Raw genomic sequence first — 12,432 nt, forward strand, 5'->3', positions numbered from 1 at the left:
AGAGCTAGAAACTTAGTTAATGAACAGAAATTCTTTCCAGGGAACGACGGCGTTTCAGTAAAATTTATCTGCATTTTTGGCCAAATTTGAAACAATTATCACATTTACCACAATATTGGAACTACAATTAAATTTAATAAAGTAAAACAATCTCTTTTTGTTCTAGTAATGATCAATAACGAAAAGGCATTTGAAACTATAGATTAGTGGTGGCCAGACCTTCTTCACGCTCCAGCCGCATATCACATAGTTTAAAAAAAATGAATTGATTCACTCACAATGAAGTGTACGGTATCAAATAATGATTATTGTTGTTTGGTGATACTGCGAGTCTCCACCTGTGCTGCAAGGTGTTTGAAATTATAGTCTGATATAATGGAAAAGTTTTTTGTGTTTAGATTCGTAATGACGTTTCAAGTTACTAGTTTTGTAATGATTGAGCGAAGCTTGACAGATAAGACACACAGGTTTAAACTTTGCGGTTATTGCTAGTAGAAGCTGCAATACAAATATAAAATGCTTTCAATGTCAGCCCCGACTTGCAGCTTAAATCCAAAAATATACTTGACTACAATGCACAATCTAGCACGCTTCTGTACAATAATGTTCTTTTCGGTTGGTTTTCGGAATGTACATTGGTTATGACAAATGACACTTTTCCATCTGGTCAAACAACTGCAAGATGGGGAATGCATGTGCAGCATCAAAGAGCCGCAACCAAAGGCTCAATGAGCCGCAGTTTGGCCACCCCTGCTATAAATCATGATTTTATGTACAATATATTGGAAGAATTAACAATAAATGTATATGCCAAAAACTCGATTAAAATTTTCGTGCAAAGACGTAATAAGCTCTGTAAATGTTAACGAAAAATTATCAGGACCATTAAAATCAACAGAGGTGTGAGAAAGGGATATGGCCTGTCAATGTTACTCTACGTGACAGTTGCCGAATCCTTAAGAAGAGCAATAATGGAGGAGTAACACCCTGTCCTTGTCACTGAAAAACGACGAATAAGTTTGTAAACCTACAGCATAGTGAGAAATTCTAGTTGGCGAGCTTACTGCTGATGGCAAGAAGGTCTCATTCTGTTGAGCTTAATCTAAACATTTTGCCATTATCCTTAAAATAACGCCTCTATATGGATGTCATAACGTATTCCTAAAAATATCTTTTACTTCATATCCTTGTTGATTTTGATTTTAGCAGCAGTAGCAGTAGTAATGTCCATTTTTATTGTTATTCGCAGTTTTAGGCGGCTTGCCCTTGGTGTAAGGAGGTTTTGTACAGTACAAAAAATTACCAATCAACTATTTAGTATTTATAACTTGAAAATTTCGGCACGGAGGGCTAATGATCACCAAAACCTTGTTTTCAACTTCTTTTGCTTCACACAAGTTATTTCATCCGCCATATTGTTTGTTTATTGAATAGCATCACCGTATTTTTCATTAATAAACGGTCACAAGCTTATTGAGAAGAAGATCAAAGCCACACAGAGTAAGAATTTGTCGAGATTCTAAAAGCAATATTTTTGTATTAGCCTACATGCCAAAGTTATGTTCGCTTGACAGTTCAAATTGGCAGAACAACAAATAGAAAACTGTTGAAGATAAATAAAAGAGTTGCAGAATTTATTTTTGGAAGACATTGTCCCTGTGATAGATGGCTTGAAACTTTGAAATTTCTATTCCTAACTGAAAAATGGTTATCAACTTTCCCGTGGATAAGACTCCCCATCAAAGTCAACATTTCTATGATTAAGACAACCAAATCAAAATAACCTAGGCTCCTGGAATAGATACTACACATACAATACTGAATTGGTACATAGCGCCACTAGCGGTACAGTTTGGCGTTGTTTGTTACCAATGGCAACCACGGCTGCCACTGAGGATTTGTATATATCCCAAGGTTTACATACGAAAAGTCCCGAGACAGCTAATAAAAATTAAATAGGCATGCTTTTATTTCCAAGCACATTGCCTGCGTGTGTAATAGCCGTTTTTAATTACAACACCACGTAATTTAATTTAAATCTTGGCACTGGCAACATAACTTTCCATGATTATGCCAGCCTTGAGTCACTTTATACTAGCCTTGGAATAAGAGGTTAGAAAATATTTACTTCGCGTTATGAGCTTAGGAGTCCGTGTGGCTACTGTAAATTGCACAAAATTTCAGCTAGATGCAAAGACTTTTTTTCATGTGTTATTATATTTCTTTTTGTAAATTTTAAGTTTATACTATTTATATGTTGAACTTAAAATATTATGTATTTTATAGTACGCCAGGCCACATATTTATATATTTTAAGTTTAGACGTATTTGACGCAATACATTAAAGAAGTTTTTAGAAGGTTTTCCTAATATCTCAACTCACCACTGAAATCCAAACATATTCAGAAAAAATTCCAAGGAGTGGCAGTCCTGGAGTCAGCACATGCACATAAATACATAATTATTTTACGCACCAGGTAGATAGAACAGAAAACAAATTTAAAAATTCGATAAACCAATCCATCTAAACTTCCAAAACACCCAGTTCTGCAAAACAAACGTATTTCTATTTTTCTATTTTACATGAATAGGTGTGAATTTTATTATCATGGTAACGATGCAGTTTGGAAAAATTTCGGTTAATTTTGAAATTTTGCAGTGAATTTATTCTTGTTTTTAGTATTTAATTGGATTTAAGAAACTTGTGACTAAAACCTCATTTAAAAACTGTTTTCTTTACTTTTTATTAGCACGAGAATCACGAATAATAAAATGGAAGCAAACGACAAAATTGTAGAAGTTTGTGAAAATTGTGTTGATGAAAAAAGTTTGAAGTCGAAGTTTAACTTTCATCAAATAATTCTTAATCGCTGTCGAAAAATTCGTTTTCTTCATCGGAATCTTCCCGTCAATCGAAATCAACAGTTGACCGCTGCAATAAAACAAAAAACATTCAGCTGAAATTTTTCTAAACAACACAACTAGAATCAAACACAAAGTCCAGACTTGCTGAAAGTGTGACGTCACCAGCCTATGACGTAATTACAATTTACGTCACTATTTTATTCACAGATGATTTTGAATTGGAAAATGTTTATCTATAAATCGAACAAACAATCTTACGGGAAGTCCGAGTCTTTCCAGTTTTCTGTATAAAATCTGTATCCCATCATCAGAAATCCCGCAATCCCACAGATCCAACCTCTTAACTTTCCTTAAACAACCGGAAATGATTTCGACCCCGGGATTTCCGAACCCGTTTCCACTCAGAGCAAGATATTCCATCTGCGCAAGATTTGATGATTATTTGTCGCAAATATGAACTGAACAAATTAACTGTCACGTGATGAGTGACGTAATTATGTCGTCATTTTTTTAATATCAGGTTTTTATTATTAAAAAACATTCACATAAAACAAAATCACAATCATAACAAACCCCGTGTTTCATTTTATTGATTCCTCCACAAATCAACCTCAGTGTGTCTGAGTTCAGGTTGCAGATGCCAAGATTTAGCTCCTCAACAGTTCGATTCAACCTCGGGAGGATATCAGCCAAGGCGTGCGCTGCACTCGATGAGATGGGAGTTCCGGTAAAATAAAACTTCACAGGAAGATTACTTGCAAGAAAATCCTTTTCATCATCTGAGCATTCTTGCAAGTCCGTCAGCAGATCTAATAAAATATAAAGAAAAAAATTTAGATTTAGATGCGGATTGTATAAAAGGCTAAAACTTGGCGACAAGAATATAATCTCGGAGTTTAGGTGGACCAAAAAAAGTGTTTAAATTTATAAATTTAGGTTTTAGAAAAATTAGATTTTATCACAAAAATAATCGCAACCTAGTATATTAAGAAAAAAATACAACTAAGGTACCTGCAGCTAACAAGGCCCCTTAAAAAACTATTGGGCATAACTGACAAACCATTTAAGAGTTTCAGGCCAAATTTGGCATGATGGTTGTAGCGGTCAATTGTAATCATCCATCAGACTTTAAGGGCGTTTGCAAGTTTTGTTTTTGTAATATGGCAGTTTAAAAAAATTAAAAACTGGGGCCTTATTAAATACCTATGCTGTTAATTAGGCCCAACATTTTTATGCTTTCTTAAAAGGTCAAGAAACCAATCAGACTATTTTATGCTTTGCTTCGGTCCAAATCAAGTTCAACCAAGCATCGTTATTAACTTTAAGACATATAACTGTTAATCTAAAGGTACTAACAACAACGAATAAACAACCACTTGACAGTAGATCACCAATAACACCAAAAGAAAGATCAGATTCCAAAAACTTAAACAAAAACTTATTGTTAAAACTCTCATTCCTAATAAAGAAAAAAAGCAATTTTTTGCATACCAGTCGCCTCTGCCATAAAAAACACTATAGAAAAAGACAAAAATTTGTTGGGCCTTATTGCCAGCAATGACTGACAAACAAAACTATAATAAAATTTATTTGAGGTAATTCTTTTTTTCAGATTGGATGATGCTCAAATTAAGCTAAAATGACCCCTTTCTGATATATCTTAACAGGATTTCATTTCGAAAAAACAAAACCTTTCCATTTTTGTAACCAAATTTTTTTTAAATAATAAAAAGTTGCAAACAAACACTTTTGAATTTGGATTGGTGGTAGCAAATAATACACTGAACTTATAGGTCCAAAACTTTTCAAATCATTGTAAGTTCGTATAAATCTAAAAATTATATCGAAACGGAAACATTTTTACTTGTATATCAAAAAATATGAGTAGTGGGCCTTATTACCTTCCGGGCCTATATACCTTCAGGTACCTTATTACCTGCATTATTGCTGAACCAAAGTTAATAAAGTCTACTTTTATACTTTACATTGCATTAGAATGTTTTAATTAAGTCTGCCTACCTGTATATTTTCACAATTTTTCACCTTGCTTACTTTGTAACAGATTAAAAAACTATCAGCAGTTAAAAATTACAAATTTAGCATCTAAACACGAGAGCAAAATTAATGCGTCCTTCCTCTAAAACTTTTAACGGCTTCTGATTTACAATTTCACTTGGTAAGCAAAATATTCCACAAACACAATGTGATAGTTATGACGTAATACAGAATTTATTATGTCACAGGAAACAATGCAATTGTAGTAGCAATGTTTTGGTAAAGTCCCGCTAGCGGTGCTAACGAGTTTAATTTGTTACTGTTGGGGCAGATTTAGTTTAAATTTAACACAAAAAATGTTTTTAGTTTAGAATTAATTCGTTTTGCTTGGTTGTTAGGCTACTTATTATGGGTCCCCTTCTATGAAGGGGACGCATATTGTTTTTGTCCGTATTTTTTTTTCTTTTTTCTGTCTAACGCTGGTTTGTTAACGCGTTTGGTCAAGAAAGAGTGCTCCAAATTTAATAAAATTTACACAAATGTTACATATTAATCCAAATTTGATCCTCCTGAAGTTTGACCCCAAATGACCCTGTGGTTCACTCGCAGGCCCCCAAAACGTATTTTTTTAAAACGGCTGTACTGACTAAAGTACAGCATCTCTGAGTAATATGCTGTGTTGTTTGGTGCAATATAAGATATTTCAAAGACTTTTGTATCTTTTTTTTTCGATTCACCCATTTTCACCCCTTAAACCCCCAAATATTCATTTCTGTCTAACGCTGGTTTGTTAAATGCGTTTGGTCAAGAAAGAGTGCTTTAAATTTATTCAAATTTGCACAGATGTTAGTTTTTGTTCCAAATTTGATCCTCCTGAAGTTTGACCCCAGACGACCCAGTGGTTCACCCACAGCCCCCCCCCCCCCCCCCTCCCAAAAAAAAAAAATTGAAAACGGCTGTACTGACTAAAGTACATAATCTGAGAGTTTCATGGTTTGTTGGTTGGTGTAATGTAAGGTATTCTAAAGAATTTTGTAACTTTTTATTGGATTCACCCATTTTACCCCTTAAACCCCCAAATAATAGGTTTTAGGCCAAAAATACAAGCCCTAATGTGCTGAAATGTTAAACAATTGTTTGCAGTGGGTTATTCGTTCAGTACTTAAAATTTTGCCTCAATCGGCCAAATAGTTACTTTTACAGCCCATAATATGTGTACATTGTCAGTCAGATAGAAGTCTCAACTCTCAAGGGAGTAATTCACTTGTTTACGATTAAGGCGGGTGAATGCAGCGGGATTGCTCAGCTTGACGTCCGGACAGACGTTTTACGAGACAGTCGTTTCGGTGATTAGAAATCAGCTGTTTTTGCGCAGCTATGGTATGTCGTTTTATTAAGTATCAAACAACGACAATATCAAGGTCAAAGCATGAGATTAAATTAAAAGTATTTTTCCCGTTCTAATGTACTGTTTTTTTGGAATTATATGACAATAATGATGCCAAAAAAATACGGACAAAACTTTAAAGCTGGGTTATTGCTAAAGTTGGTTAAGTTTTTTCTTAAGAATCTAAAAATAACCAGGACGTTAAATCCGCACAAACGCGCGTGTTGATACCCATCTGTTTTTGCTTGCAAAAACAATCATATATGTAGATCAAATGATGTGTACAGTAAATATCGTATAGAATATATAAAATGGAAGTATATCAGAAAGCCACCTTTCTAGTTATTTTTCATATTGTTGGGAAAACGAGGCTTTTCTGACGCGTGTGTTGCCAGAATAGTGACTTAACTTTTTATAAAACCTACCTAATAAAAAGTATTATAGGTGTATTAAAGGCAATTTAAAAACTGAAGCACACTCTTACCTATCAATTGAAATTCACGCACGTCGGTTTTCATGTATTCGACAAGCTTTTCGCGAAAAGCTGCGGAAAGAAACAAAATGTTCAAAACATTTTTATGTAAAAAACGGGAACAGGAATATCAACAGCATGGCCTGATAAAGGGAAAACCCTTAGAAACGAAAGGCTTGCACAGAAAGTGTCAGACTGTTAAGTGAGCCTTGTAAAATGCCAGTGTGGTGCAGATCGCACGTTAGGGCAGGGATTTCGGTCTATATTGGAATTGGGATTTTCATTTAAAAATCTCGGGATTGGATACTGAGCTTAAACGTACATTTTAGGTTTTTTTCTTAGGACATCGTCGCGCATTGATTGGGAGACTCGAGTCACCTCTTTCATAGACTTGACATGAGGTTTGGCTGTAAAAAGTGCCAAGACAATGTATTTGCTTTTAAACGTTTACTTTACTGTGCAAACGTTCTAGCGCATGCATTAAAAACAGGAATTTTTGGTTTTCAAAAACTCCGAAGGGTTGGCGTTCTTGTCCACGCTGTTTAATGAGTGTCAATTAACGTGTTTCAATAAAGTTGACTCTACTTAAAGAAAGAGAGGCAGTTGATGGGTTGTATTCGCTGTAGTTAAGTAGTATCTAAACCAGGGGTGTCCAACTAAAACACACCGTGTGCCAATTTTGGTCTTAAAATATACTCGCATGCCAACCATTGGTACTTTTTTCCAAACCATGTCTCAAACGTCTTAACGGCACGGGTTGAATCCGAGTAAACTATTTTGTGATACTCCAGAAACCTTTTACTTTGTTTTTTGCGACACAAGATACAAATAGTTTGCAAGGGGAACAGGAGTACTTTGTGTAACGTCGAAAACTCATCTTTGTTAAAGTTACGTCGGTTTAAAAACGTATTTCCAACTAAACACAAATGCGTTTGTAGTCACGTAATTAATTGAATAGACATCGGTTGAAACACAACAATTGCAATTGTTTAAAAATGAACGGGCATTTTATTGCAACATAATCATGGCACATTCACTAACGTTTTACTATTATGTGGCGCAATAACTTTCTGCAATAAAAATAATTATAATTGTTTTGTTAATAAATTTCATTGGCCAACATTAAACAATGCAAGGGGCTTAAAGCCGCTTTTAAATTGTGTTATGTAGGTTTGCATTATAATTCCTAAGCCGTGTTCAATGTCCGTTTGCAAAGCACTGCAATGGCCAAAACTTGATCCAAGATGACCTAAGTTTAGGCGTCAACAATAAACGGTCAGTTATATTTGAAATGTGAATTGCTTTTACTTAAATTACTGGTTAGGCAAATCGTCCTTTCGGTATGTGCATACGTTATTATAGATGCACAGCAAACGACCCAGCCACACAAAGAAATCGTGCCAAGTGACTATTTACAACATAATGTGACAGAAACTACAGGCTAAAACACAGAAAAGATATTGGTATTTAGTCACATACCGCCGAAGTACCGTACGGGTACATATGTACTGCACATGGTATCGGCGCTACCGACTAAAAGTCGCACACCTGGCATTTTTTAAACTCTTCGCCTATGGCATGGAGGCTTTTAATTTTGTCAAAAAACGAACGATTCAATTGGTGGGTTGTGCAACTTTGCCACTAGTAATGTTTACATAAGCTAGAATCAAGGTCAAGAACAATCAATAGAAACAAATTTAATTGCGTGACAAATCCTATTGTTTACCATCTGAATGTGCAAAAGCTCGAGTGCCATTTTCAAATGCTCTGCATGCCAGTTTTCGCACGCGTGCCACATGTTGGACACCCCTGTTCTAAACCGTATCTGAAACACGTATTTAAACCTTTAAAAACTTTCTTTCACGAACTATTTAGGACTTGCTACTCGAACCCCACTGACTATTAGAAGGGGTGCACAACCTGCGGCAGTACGGCCACAAAGACGAGTTTGTGCGGCCGTGAACATGTGTATTAAAATATATATGTACTTGACGTGTCAAACCTAAAACAATTTTGCCAAATGTTTCGATTTCCAAACTGCCTTAAACAGATTTGGCGGGACTGGAAAAAGTATTACCAGCCTAGTAGTCATACACGTCAGATGTGTGCAAACAACCCGAAAAAACAAATAACACAAGCGTCACAATATAGATTATGACGTTATAAACAGTTAAGACGGATCGTCAGACTGGTGCTCAGCTCAATCTTTGCACCAAGTTTGAAAGTAATCTGAGCTTTTAAGGCGCCATTAAATGGTATATTTATGACACAAACCTATTTCTCTAATTCAGTAATTTTAAAACAAAAACAAACAGGGTATGACGGAAAGGGTCTGCAACGCGGCCGGCAGAGCAAAAATGTTGTGCTGCCCTGGACTAGACTGATGTGATTGAGTGCCCAACCCTGGCGACCAGTGCAATCAATAAGATTTTGTATCCCATACCTTGCCTTTTTGTTGAGAGTTGATCAGCAGTTTTGCATGAAGTTGTTTGCATACCTGTGAACGTATCATAATAACTAAGCATTGATAAATACATTACGGTTTAACATGGAAATCAGTTAAGGTCAACTATTGATCAATAAACTATTCCATTTACATATTGGACAACCCACCTTTTTTGTCCCCAAGCAAGAGACCACATAAAAATCGCCGAACCATCGACCAATGGCCTCCCTCAACCACCTCAGGAATGATTTTGTGGAATTCTTCATCTGACATGAGCTCGCAGATGTACTTCGCTGAAAACATCTCCTGTAACGTTTGATGTGAGAAGTAAAATAGCTGGTCACCATCAAATAACCGTTGACTTGGAAAGCCAAATTTACGAGCAAAGGCTATGATGATATCTTGGACATCAGCTGCTTTAAGATCCCCAAGACTTTTTGTGTTAAAAACAACTGTTCCCTCATGCATGCCTTCATGTGCCATTTTACCAAGTGGCTTCCATAACTTGGCAATATCCCTGTTGTGTACATGGTCAGAGTATCTCAGTTGCTCTAACACAGTTTGGAAAACCTCTGTGACTGTTTTAACTTTGTTTATACCTCCATGTAAAATAGCAAAAATAATAAATTGCAGTAATAAAGGATTATGGCAAAGAACAAAGAGTTGCGGGGCTTTGGTTAATACCATTTTCCACAATTCATCTGCTCTGTCCCCTGCCAAAGCACGGAACAGCTTTTCCATGTCCTCAGTTAAAAGGTCATCAACATGAACTGTGACATCTGGACGAAGCTCTGATGGGATTTTAAGAATTTTATGAGGACGTGATGTAAACAAAAGTACAGAATCTTTGAAAAACTTCTTGCAACAAAGATTGGCTACTAGCTGATCAATTGCCATGGGTGTCTGATAATCTACATTAGTAGGTTTCAAGTTTTCAACTGACATTGAAGTCTGGTCAAAACCGTCAAAAACAAAAACACACTTATCTTGGTTTTCTATCATCCACTGAAAGGCATTTTCTTTTGTTTCGTCATTCAACCCAGGGCAGAGATAGTCAACAAACAGTTGTTTGCATGTTAGAGGCTGCTCATAATTTAGGTCCATAAACCTAAGAAGAAACATGGCAGATTGATTTTCTTGACTTAACTTTGCCAATCGTTTGGAGAGTGTAGTTTTTCCTGAACCAGGTGGGCCGACTAATGTGATGAATTTTTTACGTGTAGTAAGGTTTAATAAAGTATCAAAGGAAACAAGCTGTTTATGTGGAGGGGAGGCAAATTCCTGTCGTGTAGATGGTATGAACTTCTCTTTCTCCACAGGACTCTCTCCTTTATAGGCCTCATAAGCATGCATTCCTGGATGTACATCAGGTAGATGGCTTGGTTTCAATGTTTCATCATAAAGCACCACACTTTCTGGCAAGTTCTTTATATGCTCCTTCTGGTGCCTTTTAATAGCGGCAACTGAAATAAAAAAAAAAAACGCTAATCAGACAAGAAGCTAAACACAGTTAATGCCAAAACTAATTTGTTCAAATATATTAAAGGTCTGATACAGATGTTTAACTAGACCAAAACATTAAAAAACATCTGTGTAAAGACAATTAAAAACAAAAACAAACAATGGGTGTTTTTTGAGGAGTATATTTTGTTTCTGGAGTTTATTTGTCAAATATCAAGAAGGTACGCTGTGACAAATAATCGTTCCTAACTGTGTTCTTCTCGTCGTACAGCTACCAAGCTTACAATGACCGTTTAGTAACGATTTGTTCTGACTTTTGAAAAATGGTTGGAATTTTTTACTTTGATGTTAATAAACAATGTTTTCCCTGGCATGTATGAAACAAAAATAAGGTTTATCTAGTTTAATTAACATCTATGGTATGAAACCTATGCAAAAATGCAAATGCATAAGCTTACTTAATAAAACCACATAACACTGCTGCACGAAAACAGCTGATTTCAAACCACCAAAAAGACTGCATAGTAAAACGTTAAACAGACAGAATCATATACCAGTAAACAGTGAATAAACAGTGAAACACTGCCAATTTTTTGAATGACAAAACGAGTAACCAACAACAAACAATTGTTAAAATTTTTAACATATTAGGGGTTGTATTTCTTATCGTAAGGGCAGGTAAACCTAAAATCCAATATATATTTGAGAAAATACTGAACAGGCGTTTCGGCCACCAGGTTGCATATTAACAAATTTGTCGTTCAACTGGTGTAATGCTAAACAAAATACTAATTGTTGTTTTTAAGAACTTGTATTTCGCTAACGTTTCGCCCACCAGATCGGAAACAGGAACATAATTGGTCGAAAAGATTGGTCTTTGGAAGTTGCCTCATAAATTCTAATTCAAATGTTTTAAACCGTAACGACGGCAAAAACCTCAGCCCAGTTTTCCGCGACATTTTACGTCCGGCTTCCTCTTCAAATATCGGAAATTAGTTACGCACTGTCACAATATAGCACACTCAACCCATTACAATAAGCCTTTGTTCTCTTATAATTACGTTACGTTATATCCCGCTGCGCTTGTGCATTTTCGCCTGTTGTTCTTGCACTATATCGTTCATTGCTCTGATGAAGCCCTACCGATCTGGTGGGCGAAACGTTAGCGAAATACAAGTTCTTAAAAACAACAATTAGTATTTTGTTTAGCATTACACCAGTTGAACGACAAATTTGTTAATATATTTGAGAGGTGGAAAAATGTGCAAATCATAAAAACTAAAAATCCTTTAGAATGCTTCACAATGCACCAACCAAAAAACAAAGTATGCAACTGCTGGATCACGTATTTTAGTAACCATGGCCGTTTTTATTACATTTTGCGTTTTGGGAAGAGGACCCATAATAACTACTAACTACACCACAGTTCTTGCCTGTGGGTGAACAATATTAAAACCGCTGGCTAATCAGGGGTCAAAATTAACAATGCCAAACTTTAGATACTTATCTTTATGACATAAAAATAAAAATTTAAACCATATTTTGCTAACCAAGACGAACAGAAATACAATGTGTCTCAGTCGGGCAACCAACGCAATAAAATTAAAGAATAACCGCTGGTCAGATATAAACTGTGGTCAAATTCAAGACTTGAGCTTTTTGTTTTTGATCCCCAAACATGATAAAAATATACAGAGAACAACTGTTTACCTTTTGATTCCTCAGTAGGAGGTTGATTTCCTTGGGAATTATTTTGATCTGAAGTGAAATTCTGTGTTAGTTACAATAGTTGTGTTAGCTAAAAAG

General features: G+C 35.6%; 2 protein-coding genes across 3 annotated transcripts in view; one reads left to right on the top strand and one right to left on the bottom strand.

The window, feature by feature from the left end:
• Positions 1–2,725: 2,725 nt before the first annotated feature.
• LOC145213531 (uncharacterized) overlaps positions 2,726–12,432 on the bottom strand; it is a 133,994-nt gene continuing 124,287 nt past the window's right edge. Inside the window, exons 6-10 of one of the 2 annotated variants that reach the window (XM_080081861.1) lie at positions 9,163–9,216; positions 6,732–6,791; positions 3,439–3,674; positions 3,124–3,285; positions 2,726–2,932 (exon numbers count right to left, since the gene is read on the bottom strand). In XM_080081861.1, coding sequence (XP_079937987.1) covers positions 2,909–2,932; positions 3,124–3,285; positions 3,439–3,674; positions 6,732–6,791; positions 9,163–9,216 — 536 coding nt within the window. In that variant the 3' untranslated portion in view covers positions 2,726–2,908. The remainder of the gene's footprint in view (positions 2,933–3,123; positions 3,286–3,438; positions 3,675–6,731; positions 6,792–9,162; positions 9,217–12,432) is intronic. The other variant, XM_080081854.1, reaches the window with a different exon arrangement.
• Positions 7,645–12,432, top strand: part of LOC145213619 (intelectin-1-like) — a 239,640-nt gene continuing 234,852 nt past the window's right edge. The window contains exon 1 of the mRNA XM_080081983.1: positions 7,645–7,649. Within this exon, the coding sequence (XP_079938109.1) occupies positions 7,646–7,649 (4 nt within the window). The 5' untranslated portion in view covers position 7,645. The remainder of the gene's footprint in view (positions 7,650–12,432) is intronic.

Source organism: Phallusia mammillata, chromosome 1 (assembly GCF_965637545.1).
Source record: "Phallusia mammillata chromosome 1, kaPhaMamm4.hap1.1, whole genome shotgun sequence".
NCBI lineage: Eukaryota > Metazoa > Chordata > Ascidiacea > Phlebobranchia > Ascidiidae > Phallusia > Phallusia mammillata.